Raw genomic sequence first — 17,650 nt, forward strand, 5'->3', positions numbered from 1 at the left:
GCCTATTTTGTTGTGGTTGTGTAATGATTCTATGTTAGGTTCTAACAGTTGGATGCAGGTTCTTAAGTTTTATATAATATGTTGTGGTTTGTATAACTACAACTCCTCCCATAGCCATGGACACACAGATGAATGCAGTTCTTGGACCTTGTACAAAAGCTTCAGAGGGTAGTTTCATCTGAGTTTATCTTCTCAGATTTGAAAATCATCTCTTTTTAGGCCTATAGGGTAGAATGTCTAAACCAATCTTGTTTAAAATGCTATTCAAATGACTTTTTTTCTTTTTTCTTTTTTTTTGTCAGAAGGCTTATTTGGAAGGAGGAGAGTCTCATGGGCTGGAGCTTACATGTTTTTAAATTAGAAAATAGTTTTAGGTGTTATTTTAAAAAGTTGAATTGAGATTATCTACTTTATTGAATAGAAGACTATCAGGAAAATGGCACTTTTAACTTTTTAACATAGCTCTTAAACTCCTAGAATGTTAAACTGTTTTGAGATTACTTAACATTTACATGGTGTTTAATTTGCCTAGGTCAAATAACCACGTGGCCGAGCCAGGATTAGATTACAAGTGTTCTGTCTCCAGCAATTTCAGTATTCCACCTTGAATTTGGAGGAACTAAAAAATTTAAAAAACAAGATTTCTTGGCGTTCCCGCCGTGGTGCAGCAGAAATGAATCTGACTAGGAACCATGAGGTTGCTAGTTCAGTCCCTGGCCTCGCCCAATGGGTTAATGATCTGGTGTTGCCCCGAGCTGTGGTGTAGGTCGCAGATTCGGCTGGGATCTGGCATTGCTGTGGCTGTGGCGTAGGCCAGCAGCTACAGCTCTGATTAGACCCCTAGCCTGGGAATCTCCATATGTCGTGGAAGCAGCCTTAAAAAAAAAAAAAAAAAACAAGATTTCTTTTTGCTTTATCTCCACAATTTGGGCTGTTCAAATTACAGTGGAAGGAGAGTGTTATAACACTTGCTTCTAGCCATGTCAGCAACCCAAAACAAATGTCAATGACTGAACATATCTGAGATGCTGAGTTATGCTGACTATAAGGGAAATTTGAACATATATTAAAAAAATCATCACAGTGATCAGCTAGCTCCACGTATAAGCTAATGTCAGGGTATCTACATCTCAGGGATGCCACCTGCAGAAGCAGCGTTTTCCTATGCATGTCCTAGGCAGTTAATCACTTTAAAAAAAAATTTTTTTTAATCTTTTGCTTTTTATGGCTGCACCCATGATAATTGAAAGTTCCCAGGCCAGGGGTCATATCGGAGCCACAGCTGCCAGCCTACGCCACAGCCACAGCAACATGGGATCCAGCTGCCTCCGCGACTTACACCACAGCTCACAGCAACGCTGGACCCTTAACCCACGGAGCGAGGTCAGGGATGGAATCCACATCCTCATGGATCCTCGTCGGGCTCATTACTCCTGAGCCACGACAGGAACTCAGTCATTTTTTAGTTGCCTATTTTTTCAGATACTCATTATTATGGTAAGGGAGACAAGGCTACCGAGGATGTTAAGGGTATGTAGGCTGTGCAGAACAACTCGAGGGTGCCCTTTATAGATTAATGTTGGCTCCTCCATGGAGTTGTGCAGACGAAGTCTTTCTCCTCTTGTTAACGCCCTTTACATTATGGAGTCTAAAATGAACATTATTTACTGTCATCCCAGCCAGTGATTGACTAGGAAAAGGCAAAGTGTGGTGTAAAGAGCAGGGGGTTGAGTTCTGGTCTTTAGCCCCATCACTACTAACTGTGAGATCTTTTAAAAGTCACATCACTTTTAAGAAAAAGGAAACCAGTTGGTTTTTGACTGCAACAAATGAACCGGTATATAACCTATTAGCCATTAACATGGTTATCAGAGAGAGAAAAGGTGCTGCTCTTTCAAGCCCTCCCCAACTTTGCAGTGGAATTAGAACTTCTTGGCCTTAGAAGAATTAGGAACATAGATGCTGATCTGAAAGCAGATGTGCTACCTCATAGAGTTCTTTGAGCTCTAGTTGAGGAATTAAATGAATGTGAAGAAAGGAATCCATCTGCTTTTTATTACTTCATTATAGTCTAATAGACCTAAATTAAGGGCTATTCATAGTGTCTTTTCACACAGAATGACTTGTAACTTTCCCAAAATCATACGAGTCACAGATGAAATTGAAACTGGAACCTGCATTTCCAAACTACCTCAGTACTCTCCAACACACAAATTACTAATTGCCCACTGGAAAACTTCTCTGTGTAGGTACCACTGATGATCAAGTAATGTTGATCCTGTTGGAAAATTATTAGCCCAGAGCAGGAGGACTGGTTGTTGATTAAACAGCACTGCCACTGGTTAGTGTTAGGGGACACAAGCCTAGATCTATAGAACTAAAGCAACAACCAGCAAGTAGAAAATGTGCAGTGGACCTCTGTTAACTCCATAGGTAGGTAAGCATGACTCAGTACATAGAGGACCTCAGAAGACAAACAGCACATTTGTTTCTGGAGATTTGAAAAATAATGACATTCCATTGTTGCAGGGAGACTGCAATTTATTATTCAGAGGCAAACAAGTCAAAGAGAAATTTATGTTCAATCACAAATCTAGCAGACACTAAAACAAGGTATTACCTTCTTACACAGGCTGGAGGAGCTAGAGACATTTGTTTTTGATATGTTTTGATATGTTTTTGATTGTGTTTAACGAAATGCCTCTTTTCCTTCAAACTTTCAGCTCTTCCTGGATACATTAGAGCATAGTTATTGGATGTCTTAAAACATCCTCTGGTCACTCTGGCAAGGCTGTTTTTTGGGGGGGGGGGTTGTTTTTTGTTTTGCTTTTTAGGGCCGCACTCTCGGCATGTGGAGGTTCCCAGCTAGGGGTTGAATCAGCTTCAGCTGCTGGCTTACACCACAGCCACAGCAATTCAGGATCTGAGGCACATCTGCAACCTAAACCACAGCTCATGGCAACGCTGGGTTCTTAACCCACTGAGGAAGCCCAGGGATAGAACCTGCATCTTCATGGATACTAGTCAGATTCATTTCCACTGAGCCATGACGGGAACTCCTGGCAAGGCTGTTTTTATTAAAATATTTATGTCATCTCCCAACTCCCAGAATTTGGATCAGGTCTGAGATCTGATCCTCAAGTCCATAAACTAGCCCATAAACTAACCAGAAGTCTTTATAACCCACTGAGCTCATTTGCATTATTTCAACTCACAACCGACCCTCAGAAGAGAAACAACCTTATATCTAATATAGACCACCCTTATTTCTCAGCACCTGCCTCCTCCATGATGTGTGTGCCATGTGGCAGTCTAGCTTGCACATCCTACCAGTCATTGGGACTTCCTGCTTCCTGAGGCGTTCCTTCCATCTCTGGGCACTTGGATACTCCTAGGTATAACTTCTCAGTCTTAACTCTGTAAAATGAAACTAGTGAAAACAGTTTTTGATGCCATCCTTTTGGCTTGGCTTGTAGAATCACAAATATTTCTTGGCAAGTTCTGCCAAAGTGGCCAAGTATATCTGCTTGCTTAAGCAGGGAAGGAAATTTATACTAAAGTTCATTTCTAAGGGAAGAAACCTTGGCATTAGTAAGGGTGACTGACAAAGGATCTTGAGGTCTGGGTGGAAGAGGAGTACAGAGGGCCTTCTGACTCTGGGGTGGTTTTGAGGTTATATATAAAGCCAAGATAACACTTCCTGTGTCAAGACCTCTTTTCTAACAGTATTCAAGTCTTAGAAGGGATATCTTCACTCAGAACAGAGATGATGTCTTATCAAAACGAGGATTTGGTGCTACGTTTTTTCATAGTGTCGTCTCTGGCCAAGCCACATTGGAAACCTGTATATACATATAAAAAATACTAAATCCTTAAGAGAATTAAGTTACAGCTTAACATAATCTTTGGTATCAGAGGTCAAAACTTAGTAGCACTCAAAGAAACCTTGAGAAGCAGTTGTCTGCTTCCTGCATTCAGATCCAGTGGGTGGAGACAGACAACTCAGTTTCTACTGACTAATTATTATCTCAATAACTAATGTCTTCTATATTGTCACTGGGTTATGTTTTCTTTCCTCCTTTACCATTTGAAGGTGTTTTTATAAATAATGAAGAGAACAAAATGGAAGCCAGCAAGTGAACGAGACCTGAGAGGATTGCTAAAGTCTTGCTACCTGGAATACGCCCAACTCAGTGGTATTTCTGTGGCTTTTGTTTTGTTGTTTGTTTCTTGCTTCCCCAAACTCATAACAAGTCAGTTTGTCCAAGAGCTATTCATTCTCTCAGAATATGTGCCTGGCTTTTAACCAGAGCAAAGCCAATTTGGGTGATTCCTTCATCGTTAGACTGAAGGACAGGGTCACCCAAACCTGCTTGAATAGCAACTATACTTTCTTGGCCAAAAAGTGGGCTAAAAAGTAGTGATGTCATCAAATGGTGGTGAGAAGATGAGAGAGAAATAGCTTCCTCAGATCATTAGTACATCTGGCACAAAGGGCATACAGGAAAAATTACTTCAGGATTTAGGTCACTAGGGCTGTGGATCCAAGGGCATCAGTGGAGCCTGGACTAGGGCTGTTCTGATGTTCTGAGAGCTTTAAGAGTATAACTGGGAATATATATATATAACTATATATATATCCTTCCTCACCCACCCCCGCAAGCATGCCTCCCTATAAAAAAGGAACCATCATTTCCCCAAAAGCTATTATCTTAAAAGAACCAAAGTCCTGAGGTATTTGACCTAGAGAAACAATCCAGAATTTAGCCCTTAGGGTTCCTTCAATCCCCACGAGTAGAGGGTGGTTAAAAAACACTGGACTGCTTCCCATTTTGCAATGAGTTCTGAGTGATCGCAGGATCCAGCATATGGGACTGCAGGACCCTACGATTCTGAAATCAATTAACTGAGGCTGTTAACTGAAATCCTCACTGAATCAGATGCTGGGGGAGGGGGGCGGTCAGATGTCAGAAATTCTTCGCCAAGCTTTACACCAAGGCGGTTAACCAGAAATAGGATGTCTTCTTTAGGGTACACTTCCTTATATTTTCTCCTGCTCAGACAGACATGGTGAAAGAATGTTAGGTGAAGAATGTGCAGGAGGAGGAACCAGAAGTGGGGAAGGACGGAGGTCATTTTTTCATGATGGAATAATATGCCTTAGGTCAGTGTTGTCTGCATTTCAGTTTAGAATCTTGGATAGTTCAGAGTTTCTTTTCTTCTTCTTCTTCTTTTTTTTTTTTTTTTTGTCTTTCTGTCTTTTTAGGGCCACACCTGCGGCATATGGAGGTTCCCAGGCTAGGAGTCCAATCGGAGCTGTAGCCACCGGCCTACACCACAGCCACAGCAACGTGGGATCTGAGCCACGTCTGCAACCTACACCACACCTCTCGGCAATGCTGGGTCCTTAACCCATTGAGGGAGGCCAGAGATTGAACCTGCGTCCTCATGGATGCCAGTCAGGTTCATTAACTGCTGAGCCACAATGGGAACTCCCAGAGTTTCTTTTAAATTTTTAAGTTTTTTATCCTTTTGGCTATGCCTGAGGCATGCAGAAATTCCCAGGCCAGGGATTGAACCCATGCCACAGCATCAACCAGAGCCACAGCAGTGACAAAACTGGATCCTTAACCTGCTGTGCCACAAGGAAATTCTCAGAGCTTCTTATTTGATCTAGAAGAACAAGGATAGGCCAAGGTTATCCAAACCTAAAATCATGGCCCCAGGAATTCCTCAAGCCTTAGGCCATAGCTTTTGGTAAACATCTCTCCTTAAAATTGCTTTGCCGTTTGTGAGGCCAGGATGCAGCTTCCTGTCAAAACAAGAAAAGAGGTAGCCTCTTTCTTGATGACAAATTAAGTAAAACTTTAGGGCAAAGTGTTTTGTTTTGTTTTGGCGGGGAGGGCAGGAATTGGATGCCCTATTGTATTGTTTAATGGCTTAATCCAAACCAAGCTGTGTGGATCAAGCTGTACAAAGCCTATTTTACTCCGATCTTTAGCACTGTCTTCGTAAAACCAAAGAGCTAATCAGTCACTGAGTGGCCAGATCCAGAAGAAAGCTTTTTCCGCATCTATGTGGATGGTAATGAGCAAAAAGAGGTATATATATATATATCATGATAATGTGAAATATTCATAAATCACTGAGTCAGCTCTAGTCCATCTCTTAGAAATTTTGTTTGTTTTCTCTGGTCCCAGATGTCTCTCCAGGCTCCCCAGAGGAAGAGGGTACTTAGTAGTATCAGAAAAGAGGGCAACTAACCAAAAATACACACCTAAGATAGGAGGTTTATACTTCTTTTTTTTTTTTTTTTTGCTTTTTTAGGGCCACACCCATGGCATATGGAGGTTCCCAGGCTAGGGCTAGAATCGGAGCTACAGCTGCCAGCCTACACCACAGCTCCCAGCAACACCTGATCCTTAACCCACTGAGCGAGGCCAGGGATCGAACCTGCAGTCTCATGTTTCCTAGTCGGATTCGTTTCCACTGCACCACGATGGGAACTCCAAGGTTTATGCTTTTTATATATATATACTTTTACCACATCTCAGGAGAAAAACAGCTCTCGCTAGAACTCCCTGGAGTAATCAAAATAGTACTGGAAGGAGCAGCTGGTGTGCCTGAGAGTCTGGCTCTTTAAGTCATGGGCAAGCAGACCCTGAGTGCAGGGACTACCTGTTACTAAAGTCATCCTTGCGATCTCTCCAGTGAGTCTTGGGGTCCCAGGCTGAAGCCCCAGATTAGCTGCATTCCCAGGCAGAACTTGACAAACTCGTGTGAAAGACTGGACCTTAGTGTTCCAGACACAGGCACTCATACTCTGTACCTTGTCGCCCTCCCCGCCCAGTCTCAGAACGGCACTTACTGCCTTTGTGCCTTTCTCACATTCACGCCTGACAGATGCAGCCACACAGCTCTGTGAGCCACTTCCACAGCTGCCCCCACCTGAAATAAGCTGAGGGCCACAACCGCAGAAAAAAACGAGAGAAGTGGGACCAAGACACAAACATCCTGTCCTCACCACATCAAGTGGCTCCAGCTTAAAAAGCGGGGTCACAGAGCTGATTACTGAGGTGGGACAGACCTGCCCGATGGCTCACAAAAACTCATCATCTCTGCATCATTGCTAGAGCATGAGCATTTTCTCTTGAGTCCAGGAACTTAAGCGGTGCTCTTCTTTGGCTTATGAAGTTGATGACAGGGGACAGTGACAGGGAACGTCCAGCGGCTGAAGCAGGATGAGCTGGAATGTGTAGAGCAGGGCCTGGGCAGGCGTTCCGCTCAGGGGAAAGTGAATGCCAGCTTGCTGGAAGTTCCGTCTCTTTCTACAGACCAGTGTAGGAGGGAAGGGACTGCGTCGGGGGCAAAGAGCTGGAACTGCCTGCCCCATTCAGTCCTTTGCACCTTTTCAGGACTCGGTCATGCCCAGCTCTGTTCTTCCCTGCAGGGCTGGGGGGCTCTCAGGTCTCACCTTGTATATGATCTCTTCCAGCTAAAGATCTCCTCCAGATTGGAAGAGGGAGAGACCTCCCGCTTCGGCAGGGTTCCCCAGCGACGCCGGCCCACGAGGAATGAAGCTCGGTGCCTACTCAGCCCTTTCATCCTCTCTTCCGTTCGGAAGAACTCAGTCAAGGCCCGGAAATACTCCAAGATGACCTCGTGGCTCCAGGCTGGCAAGGGCTCCTGGCGCAGGAAGCCACAGTGGCCTCCGTGGCGGCTGAGCAGGAGGAAGAAGTAGGGGTTGCTGTGAAAAAGTTCAGTTGGCAGAAAGCGGTTTGGGGGCCCACACACAGGGTCATCAGCGCTACAGATGCACAGTACGGGTACAGCCGCCTCGTCCACATCCCGGAGTGGGTCGTTGTGTTCCCAGTAGGTGTCCCAGCTGATGGGGAAACTCTTGGTGTGGCAGAAGAGGGTCTCCTCAAACTCTTGCAGGGAGCGGCTCCTGAACAGTTTTCCGGTGTCCACCATGTCCTCCAGGGCCGTGGCATACCTGGCAACAAGAAGTGGAATGGGGAAGGTAGGAAAGAGAGGAAAGAATTAGGAAACACATTGGCAGCCGAAGGTACACAGTGGCAGCCCACAGGCCAGATTCTGACCACAGAGGCTTTCTTTGGCCATTTGGTATATTTTAAAACTTCCATTTCATTGCCATCATTTAAATCAGGATGCTTCACATAGGAGCTCCTGTCGTGGTGCAGCGGAAACAATCCAACTAGAAGCCATGAGGTTGCGGGTTCGATCCCTGGCCTCGCTCAGTGGGTTAAGTAAGGATCCCGCGTTGCTCTGAGCTGTGGTGTAGATCTAAGTCGAGGCTTGGATCTGGCGTTGCTGTGGCTGGGAAACCCAATTAGACCCCCTAGCCTGGGAAACTCCACATGCCACTAGTGCAGCCCTAAAAAGCAAAATAGATAAAGTTAAAAAACAAATAAAATCATGAGATTTCGCATAAAATGCAACAATCTGGCTTCTTGAGGGAAATGAGGAGATCTGGCAACACAGGGTAGTGTGGCAATTAGCAGGGTATTTCCTCTCTCCCTCCAGTTTCTATCAGGACGGTCACTCATGGCATTACCTGCCCACTCCTAGGACAGCATTTGACTTGATAACCGCTAAGTTACAATGACAGCTCTCCTCCTGACCTCAACTTCTGACCCTCTGTAGGGAACTTGCTATGAATTGTCACTGCCTGAACCCCTCTTAGAAGAACTCACTGGCTCAGACCATCCAAACCAGCAAATGACGCCCCCCATCATTAACATTTTACTTTTTTTTTTTTTTTTTTGGTCTTTTTGCCTTTTCTGGGGCCGCTCCTGTGACATATGGATGTTCCCAGGCTAGGGGTCGAATCAGAGCTGTACTGCCAACCTACACCACAGCCACAGCAACATGGGATCCGAGCCACATCTGCAACCTACACCTCAGCTCATGGCAATGACGGATCCTTAGCCCACTGAGCAAGGCCAGGGATCAAACCTGCAACCTCATAGTTCCTAGTCGGATTCATTAACCACTGAGCCAGGATGGGAACTCCAACATTTTACTTTAAACTCTTAGTTTGCTTGTATTTTAAAAAGTAATATGCTATCCAAATGATAACAAATGTTTATGACCTTGATCAGCGGGGGAGGTATTCCTAGAGAGGGCTGAGTGGCAGAGGAAGTGATTGGGCATGGAATTAATTTGCAGGGTGAGTTCCCAAATGGGAGCCTGAGAGCAACTGCTCTGGGGAAGAGGTACATCTTTGCTGTTTTCACAGCCCTGGAGAGGACCTGGCACCCTAACAGGGAGGCCAGGATGGGCAGCTCAGTCCTTTGTTTAGATTAATCCAGCTTAGCCAGCTGAATTTGGATAGGTGCCTTCTGCAACCATTCAAAGGGGGCCTCAAGTTAGCAATCCCAAACTACTATGGGTGGGACAGTTCCTGAAGGCCCAGGTTTCCTCTCCACTTCCTTCCCCTTGTCCTGCTGCTGGTACCGAGGGTCACCACTGATGGTGGTCATTTGTGGATGGAAACTGGCAATTAAGCCATGTGAGAGCACAGTGTCCCTGGACTGTTCTGGCAGGTCTGGGTTGCCATGGTAGCCCTTGGGCTGTTGTTGAACTCAGGGATGACCTTTGACTCAGAAGAGGAGTCAAAACCGGACAAGGAAAGAAAGAAATCACAATTTCCCCCATGTACTGGGGCCTCTTACTTTTGCTATCTTATTTCATGATTATAACCACCTTAGGAGGTGCTTATTATTAACTGCATTTTAACTGAAGAGGGAAGCCAGGCTAACGGGGTCAGCTAACTTGCTGGAAATTCAGGATTTGAACCCCAGTGGGTTTGACTCCACATCCCAGGTCTTTATGCCATACCATACAGCTGTCGTCATGTCTTTGACCTCATTCTGCCATCTCCTAGGAAAGCAACAGTGTAAGCTCAAGCCTGGCTATTTGCTGTGGGAAGGTTGCTCAGGCATTCTCGGTGGAAAAGTCTCCCTAGCGGGAAATTATTCTCTGTTTGGAGTTTTTTTTTTTTTTAATTTAAATGTTCTTAATTTTTTTTGCATTAAATATTGAGTACATACCTAGAAATATGCAAAACATTAGTCAGATTTAAAGAATTTTAATAAATCAAATACCACCATATTTCTGATTCCTGTCACCTCTAGGTTCGGAGATTGTAAGGAGACATCCTGGACAAATTATCAGTTACAGCTGCTTCCAGGGCCCTCTTTGCTGATTTGACAAGCTATGGACTAAGCGATGTACAGGTCAGGTGCTGCAGGGGTAGGGCAGGTGCTTGGGTTGCTAGGACACGATGGGGCTGAGGTGAGGCCAGAGGGCCCCCGGGGCAGCTGTTCCTGCTCTAGCTAATGATGCTCACTGAGTCCGTTTGTTTGTGGCTTTTAAACCTGCTTCCTCTGGGCGCTTCAGAAAGTGTGAGGAGACCTTTGCCCAACTTGCTCTAAATCTACTTGTTCAGTACCAGGCAGAGCTGTTTCTCCGTCAGCCCCAAACTCTCTTCCCCCAACTGCCCGTCTACAACCTCCATCACCCACCTGCTGAGGGCAATCTTCTGGTGAAGCAGAAAGCCCCGCTCGTAGGGCCAGGGCAGGCCAGCCTCAAACCACTCGCGGCAGCGAAGCACCGGCGAGATACAGGCAGCGCCAGTCACGTAGCTGGAGGAGCCACACTCGCCCAGGTAGGACAGCAGCAGCGCCGAGCCTGAGCCCTCGCTCACTGCGAACAGCGGGGCTGCGGGGTGTCGGAAGCGGATGTAAGTGATGGCCTCTTTGAGGTCGGACGGGTCCCCGAAAGGTTGCAGTCGGGGGCTGACCAGCGGGCAGCCGTGGTGGCCGCGACGGTGGAAGATGACCGGGTAGTAGCCGCGCTCCAGGGCCAGCAGGCAGAGGCCAAGCACGTTGCGGGTGAGGCGCCCCCAGGCATTGGGGATCACCAGGAGCACCGCCGGGAGGCCCCTGGCGTTGGTTACCCGGCGGCCCCGGGGGCAAGGTCCCACCACCCAGTCCAGGGCTACCAGCCCGTCGTCCGCCAACTGCAGGTACTCCCGGGCCAGCTCAGGCCCCGGCCCCACCGGCAGCACGAAGTGGCAGAGGGTCTGCAGGTGGGGCCCGGAGAGCCACGAGCGCGGACCCAGCTCCAGCGCTGCAGAGCGCCGCAAGGCACGCAGCAGGCACTGGGCCAGCGCCGACGGCTTACAGATGAGCCTGCACCCGCCTGGGAGCGGCTCACGCCCGTCGCTGAACTGGTCCACTGGGCCTCCGCGGTCCACCTCCTCCTTGTGGCCCTGGCCCCGGGTCCCTGGCAGGGTCCTCACTCCGACGGCGCGCTGCAGCCGAGGGGCCAGCAGGCCAAGCAGGGCGAGCGCGGCCAGGAGCAGGGCGAGGGCGGCGCTCCACGGCGGCATGGCGAGGTAGGAGAGCCCCCGGCTGGCGGCAAGCAAGCGGCGAGGACGTCCCCTCGGCGAGCTCCCCGCTCAGCCCGCGGCTCCGCCCGGCCTCCGCGGCTGCCCAGGGCCCTCCCGTGGGGGTGGGGGCGCGCTCTGGATTGGCCACGGCCCCGCAGAGGCAGCCAGTTCGGGCCGGGCTCCCCTCACCCGCCCCCCAGGCCCGCCTCGGGCCTTTGTACAGCAATTGCGACAAGCAGAAGCAAAAGGTGAAAGGAGCCGGGGCTACAGAGGGAGAGTTAGGATGAGCCGGAAGGGAGTCGGGTGGGGGCGGCAGAGAAGTGGGGAGACTCAGAGACGGAGGCCTGGGGGACAGGGATGAGGCTCAGAGTTCTCTGTCCCCGCCCCTCCGCCCCACGTTGTGTGTAGCTGCCGAGGAGACCCTGGTCGCTGCGCCCTCAAGGGCCACTGTTCAGAAGTAGCAGAAGGGAGAAGTGAACAAACCGCAGCTCCAGGCGCGGGCTCCGCGGGGCGGCTGCAGCTGCACCCGGAGTCACCAACCGCACCTCTGTGCCCAGGCTCCAGGCTCGGCAGTGCTCTCTGACCTCCGTGTTTGTCTCGGCCTAGTGGGAGCCCGCCACTGCGCAATAACTCGGCTGGGCAGGGGTCCAGCTCAGGGTCAGTGAGGGCCAGGGCAGGCATGTGCCCCGACAGCAGGTTTGCAGCGGGAGGCTAGAGCTCCAGGGAATTCTGGTTCCCTTGCTTACACCAGTGCCCTGTGCCAATCCCCCAGCCTCCCTCCATCTCGGGAGCGTGGGGCTTCTCTGGAACCTGCTTTCAGGTAGAGGAAATCCTCAGCATCGCTCCCCAGGATCTCCACAAAAGAAATAGCCCCCAAACTCTGAGAATAAACTGGAAAGAGAGACGCACTTAGGTGGCCTTCGAGGGGGTTACCTGTTACCTGCGACCGGCCGAGGGAAGGGATAGATTATCCCCTTAGCAACCCAGTAACTGGCAATTACTGGGGAGCTGGGGAAGGGTAAGAAATCCCATGTAAGTCACAGGTATGTGGGAGATGTTCCTGCTCTTTTTCAAAGTTTTGGGCTAGGCATTTCAGCCCACACCCTCCACCCACTTTCCTGTCTTTCCTCGAAATCATGAGTCGGGCCAAGGAGAAGGGCACAGGGGAGTGGACACCCAGGGGCGCACCGGGGCGTCTGGCCAGAGCTCCTTGCTGGGGGCGAGGCCGGTGACTCCTCCGCCTCACGCTGACCGAAGTCTCCCTGGGCACCCGCTGGCCACCGCTGAGATAATCATGAAAGCGGAGGCGGACATGGGGCACAAAGAAGCCCCCAGCCTGGCTCCAGCTTCCACCTGCTTCTGTGCCTGGGGAACGTGCAGGCCTGAGACCCCCCCCCTCCCCCGCCCCGAGGCTCCTCTGGATTCGGGCTCTATTTACAGGCTTGGGATGAGCTCAATGTGTAGCTCTAGGGCAGGGACCCTCTTCCTTCTGCAGCTCGGGCTTCGTGACTCTGCCCCTTTTCTAGATGCAGGTCACACTGATGAGGCTGAAGCGTGTTTGCCGAAAGGGAGCGGACCCATTTCCCCTCCTGCTACCCAGTTTACAGGGATCCCATTTCCTGCTCTTAAACCCGCTCCACGATCCCACCCAGGCACTGCAGCTGAGCTCTACATGCCGCGGAGACCCGCTGAGACGGATGCCCCGGCGAGGTAGGTGGTTCCGTCTGCCTCGCAGCTCGGCTGGGCGCGCAGTAGACCGGCTTCCACCCAACTTTTCCGGCTTGAGGTGGAGAACGCGTGCGCGCACGGTCCGGGCTGTGGGCGGGCACTGGGGCGGGGCGGGCACCCAGCGAGAGCGGCGGGAGCTGTGGGGGCGGGGCGAGGCGAGGGGCGCGCGAGACCCGGGGAGTCGGGGCGCGCGGTCTGGGGTCGGGGCGGGACGTCGCGCGCGAGCCCGGGGTCTACGTGGGCACGCGGGCGGCGCGGGGGCAGGGCCAGGCTGCGCGCGCTCTCTCGCTTGCTGGGCGACTGGCCGGGCTGGGGCGGGTCGGGATGGCGCCTCCTCCGCCTCCGCCCCAGCTGCTGCTCCTGGCAGTGCTGGTGGGGCTCCTGTGTCCCAGTGAGGTAAGGCGACCGGCTCCGGAGAAGCGTTTGGCTCGGGATCTCAAAGCACTTTGCCGAAAGTTCGTCCTGGAAGGAGTGGCGCGTGGAGTGGACTAGCAGTTCTCCCCTGGCCGGCTGGGCCTGGGAGGGAGAGGGCAGGGCCCTTACAAGGCCAAATGCCCCAGCTCTTATGCTCATTGAACCCGCAGGTGGTGGCTGAGCTGGCGGAGGAGGCGGGAGCCCGTTGTCCCGAGGGCCTGTGGCCTCTGCCCCCACAGGTGGGAGCCTGGAGGGCGGTGGGAGAGAGGAGTGTGAAGGGGTAGCCCATTCCTACCCTGGCCTCGCGGGCACCCTCCATAGCCACCCCTCTTAGCACCTCTGCGGGTTCCTCCAGCCCAGCGTGCAGGCATGGGTCTGCCGTCCCCGCCTCACCACCCACGCAGAGTCCCCCAGGGACTCTAAGCTTTCATCTCTCCCCCTGTATAGGTGTCCCCAAGAGTGACCTACACACGGATGAGTCCACAGCAGGTAAGTACAAGCAGGAGGCATCCTTGGTGTCTGCCCTGGAAACGGCGGGCTCCTTGCGGGCTTTCTCCACTTTTTCTGCTCACCAGCTTCTTTCTTTCTCTCTTTAAAATTTTTTCTTCTCTTTCTTTTTTGGCCCTGGAGCATGTGGAAGGAAGGTCTCCAGCCAGGGATGGATCTCTGTGCCACAGCTGAGGCAACGCTGGGTCCTGATTCTGCGTTAGGAACTTCCACCAGCTCTGTTCTTTACCACTTCCCCCAGTAAGAGAAAGTGTTCCTAGTCCCGGGACAGTAAGCCACAGGCCTCTGTCCTCTGCTGTGCTGTGTCAGGAATGCTGTTGAGTACCTGGCTGTGTGGGCAAGAGACGGCAGTGGGAGCGCTGAGAGTAGTAGAAAAAAAACAGGTTATCCTCCAGCTCTGCTGTGTGGCTCTGGGAGTCTCCTGACTTCTCTGGGCCCCAGTTTTCTCTAAGACACGTTATTAGTAATGTCCCTCTGCATGAGGAGTAAACAAATAGCCTAGGACAGCACTTTAGAAAATAGGAAGTTGTAAGGAGTTTACACACCTCAGGTCACCAACCAAACTGTGGGTGCAGCCGGGCCTGTCTTTTTTCATTGCCGGTGGTTGGGTAGCTTCTCTGTCCCTGTGGTTTTCCTTTTGAAATATCTTTTTTTTTTTTTTTTTAAATCCCTGTAATAGCTCCAGGCTCATGCCACCTCCCTTATTTTTTTCCCCAAACAGCCCTTTCATTCCACTGTTCAGAAACCAGTGGCTCCTTATTTCCCACGTTATCACTCCCCTGTGTGGTTTTTCAGGGTCTGCCTAGTTCAGGAAATCTCCTCCAACCTCTGCACACCTTCGGTTCCTCTCTAGTCCTGTTGGTCTGCTCCCCACACATGTGAGTGCTGGCCTTATTCCCTTTGCTGTACCTTTGCCCCTGCTTATCCCCCTCCACATCGGGCCTAGCCTACCTTGAAGGAGGCAGCACCTTATCCTCCTGCCATCTGTCTCCAGCCATCTTCAAAGCCCAGCACAGGAGTCAGCTCTCCCTTGAGACCTTGCCTGATCGCATTAGCCCTTATTCATCACCTTCTCCAAATTCATGTAATGCTTATAATCTGTCTCTCATAATTTAACAACCAGTCACTCTGAGTTTTATTAGTTTGCTCTTTCATTGGGTTAGTTCTGTTTCCCTGGGTTTCCTTTACATTCCCTGAAAGCAGAGAAGTCCAGGAGTTCCCTTTTGGCCTCTCCTACAGCATCTGGCACAAGTGCTGAGCATCAGGTCAGCTCAATCAAAGAATAATTCATAATTGATAAAGTGTTTCCATCCTTGGATTGTGCACCTGCTGCCTGTGTGCCCTGTATTTGCATTCTTTGGGGAGACTGAACATATAGATAAGGTCAATACATGGAAGACCTGGTCTCTATTTGAGGGTGCTTATGGTCTCAACTGGGGACCCATAGAGCCATGGTGGCAGGTCCAGAGGAACATGGCTAAAGAGTAGTCTGAAACTGGCAGGGTTAACTATGCATGCTGTCGTGGAAGTTGTGGGCTTTAAGAGGTAGCTCCACATGGAGAGGAGAGCTGAAAAGGAATGCTCCAAGGCAAGATGGAATGCATGCCAGTATCCTGGGCCCTTTGTCCTTCCTGAGCCCTGACGGTGGAAGGGTCATCTGGCCATCCTGGGAGTCCTTTTAAGTTGGCTCTGCAGGATGGGAGAACTTGGGATTCTCGGGAGGGACCAGGGCCTGGCTTGATATCGCCATGCCTTTCTTCCAGGCCAAGGATGTCAGCTTCCTCTACCACCCCTGTGCCCACCCTTGGCTGAAGCTCCAGCTTGCCCTCCTGGCTCACATTTGTGTGGCCCAGCCCTCACTGGCGCCTGACCCCAGCCTCACTCAGGATCGGGTAAGTGGTTAGTAGGAAGTGGTAGCTGGTTGGCAGTGGCAGGGGCTGCAGCCCACATGCAGGGCAAGGGAGATTCTGGGACTTTCTCTTGCTTGCTCCTGACCTTCATCTTGGCCCTAACAGTTACCTCCTTTCATAGCCCCTGGTGCTGGCAGCATGGGGGGTGGTGCTGGAGATGGCATGGGTCGAGCCAGCCTGGGCTGCCCGTTGGCTGAAGAGGAGGAGGCGGCGGAAGCAGAGGAAGGAGAAGGCATGGTTGCGTTCTGACAGCTTTTCTGGGTCCTCTCCCTTGGTGCCAGTGCCCAGCAGAGGGAGGCTGTGCAGGAGAGGGTGTGTGCAGGTAAGGGTTGCTGGCCCATGCTTGGTGGTCGTTGGGTTTGTGGCCCAGGATGATGGGGTCATTCGGTTCTCTGAGCAGAGAAAGGGTGACTTGCTGTCTCTTCTCCTCTTAGGCCCTGGCTTTGGCCTTTACTCTGAGGAGCTGGCGGCCCCCAGGCGTAGTGGCAGCATCCAGAGTGCCTAGGCAGCTCTCCCCTGGTGGAGCCAAGAGACGTGGGCTGCGGGCTGCCTTTGGTCTCCAGCCCACCCCCTCCGCCCTCTCTGTTTCCCCACTGAGCTTAGAGGCCAAGCAGCCCATGTTGGGACCCCAGGGTGAAGATAATGCTCCACCTGTGCCCACTGGCACCCTCCTGCCTGGGGGTCCTGGGGGCCTTGGAGGCAGTATTAGCTCCAGGCCGGAGGCTCAGATGCCCAAAGGGCAGAGCAGCCCAGGGGGCTGTGCCTGTCCTAGTCTGGCTTCTCCGGCCCCTCGGGCAGCAGCGCCTCCTCGGGCAGCCCGGGGTCCCACGCCGCGCACGGAGGAGGCCGCCTGGGCTGCCATGGCCCTGACCTTCCTGTTGGTGCTGCTCACCCTGGCCACGCTCTGCACTCGGCTGCACCGGAACTTCAGGCGAGGGGAGAGCATCTACTGGGAACCCACAGTCGACAGCCGGGACACAGTGGCTGGTGAGCAAGTCCCCTCCTCACCCACCCAATCCCGCCCCCCCCCACGGCCTCCCTGCCCTTGACGTCTCCCCACCCTGCCCGTAGCTGTGCTGAAGCGGAGGCTGCTGATGCCCCCTCGTCGGGTGAAGCGCTCCCGCCGGAGACCCCTCCTCCCACCCACGCCGGACAGCGGCCCAGATGGGGACAGCTCCGAGTGACCTGCCCCACCCCTGCCACTGTGGCAGGTCTGGCTCCTCCCGCTGGGAGGCACTGCGCACAAGGTCGCCCCCTGGTGGCCCGATGGAGCAGTCCTGCCTAAGCCCGCGAAGGGGCTGGTCCGGTGTGTGGTTTGCTGGGAGGGGGTGGGGGTGGGGGCGTTGGAATGCCAAGGAGCCCTTTCAGCCTCCGTTGTGAAAACTCCGTTTTCCTTATTAAATTATTTTAATAGAGCCTGGCGTTGAGCTTGTGCATCTGCCACGCAGACTCGCTCCCATCCAGGACACTCCTAGGCCATTTAGGTCGTGTTTGAGGTAGAGGTTTTATGATACCAAAGTGGGCACCTGCCGGCCTGCCTCCTCTTGCCAACCTGGCCTCAGACCTGGACACTTGCTAGAACCCTTCCCACCACCACGGGTGAGCAGGTGGCGGGGAGTCGGTGGTGGTAGTTACTGAAACATTGTTATTTCCAGGATGACTCTAAGAGACA

At 51.6% G+C, this 17,650-nt stretch overlaps 2 protein-coding genes and 1 long non-coding RNA gene across 5 annotated transcripts; 2 read left to right on the top strand and 1 right to left on the bottom strand.

Annotated features, from left to right (window-relative positions):
- The first annotated feature begins 4,032 nt into the window (after positions 1 to 4,032).
- Positions 4,033 to 10,623, top strand: LOC125115188 (uncharacterized). The gene is made up of 3 exons (XR_007131996.1): positions 4,033 to 4,196; positions 7,496 to 7,737; positions 10,161 to 10,623. It is a non-coding gene; the product is annotated as an uncharacterized LOC125115188 (long non-coding RNA).
- Positions 6,508 to 11,512, bottom strand: ABHD15 (abhydrolase domain containing 15). Its single transcript, XM_047759060.1, has 2 exons — positions 10,551 to 11,512; positions 6,508 to 7,996 (listed from the first exon to the last, which is right to left on the bottom strand). Exons 1-2 carry the CDS (start codon positions 11,417 to 11,419, stop codon positions 7,471 to 7,473), a joined length of 1,395 nt encoding a protein of 464 aa, XP_047615016.1. The 5' UTR covers positions 11,420 to 11,512; the 3' UTR covers positions 6,508 to 7,470.
- Positions 11,513 to 13,392: 1,880 nt separating this feature from the next.
- TP53I13 (tumor protein p53 inducible protein 13) lies at positions 13,393 to 17,394 on the top strand. 3 transcript variants are annotated; one of them, XM_047759061.1, is made up of 7 exons: positions 13,394 to 13,543; positions 13,732 to 13,800; positions 14,009 to 14,050; positions 15,832 to 15,960; positions 16,100 to 16,300; positions 16,413 to 16,965; positions 17,050 to 17,394. In XM_047759061.1, exons 1-7 carry the CDS (start codon positions 13,472 to 13,474, stop codon positions 17,160 to 17,162), a joined length of 1,179 nt encoding a protein of 392 aa, XP_047615017.1. In that variant the 5' UTR covers positions 13,394 to 13,471; the 3' UTR covers positions 17,163 to 17,394. The 3 variants fall into 3 exon arrangements, with proteins under 3 accessions (XP_047615018.1, XP_047615017.1, XP_047615019.1); XM_047759063.1 differs by lacking the exon at positions 13,394 to 13,543 and adding an exon at positions 14,192 to 14,308 and having other exon boundaries at positions 13,786 to 13,800; positions 16,084 to 16,300; XM_047759062.1 differs by lacking the exon at positions 13,732 to 13,800 and having other exon boundaries at positions 13,393 to 13,543.
- Positions 17,395 to 17,650: the final 256 nt, after the last annotated feature.

The sequence above is a fragment of the Phacochoerus africanus genome, chromosome 14 (genome assembly GCF_016906955.1).
Source record: "Phacochoerus africanus isolate WHEZ1 chromosome 14, ROS_Pafr_v1, whole genome shotgun sequence".
Taxonomy (NCBI): domain Eukaryota; kingdom Metazoa; phylum Chordata; class Mammalia; order Artiodactyla; family Suidae; genus Phacochoerus; species Phacochoerus africanus.

What these genes read in the sequence shown, in the direction of transcription:
- ABHD15 (XM_047759060.1), bottom strand. Translation starts at nt 11,419, where the DNA reads ATGCCGCCGTGGAGCGCCGCCCTCGCCCTGCTCCTGGCCGCGCTCGCC. An exon ending in CAGAAGATTGCCCTCAGCAG is followed by an intron (nt 7,997 to 10,550) that starts GTGGGTGATGGA and finishes TCTTGTTGCCAG; the next exon opens with GTATGCCACGGCCCTGGAGG.
- TP53I13 (XM_047759061.1), top strand. Translation starts at nt 13,472, where the DNA reads ATGGCGCCTCCTCCGCCTCCGCCCCAGCTGCTGCTCCTGGCAGTGCTG. An exon ending in CACGGATGAGTCCACAGCAG is followed by an intron (nt 14,051 to 15,831) that starts GTAAGTACAAGC and finishes CCTTTCTTCCAG; the next exon opens with GCCAAGGATGTCAGCTTCCT. An exon ending in CAGCCGGGACACAGTGGCTG is followed by an intron (nt 16,966 to 17,049) that starts GTGAGCAAGTCC and finishes CCCTGCCCGTAG; the next exon opens with CTGTGCTGAAGCGGAGGCTG.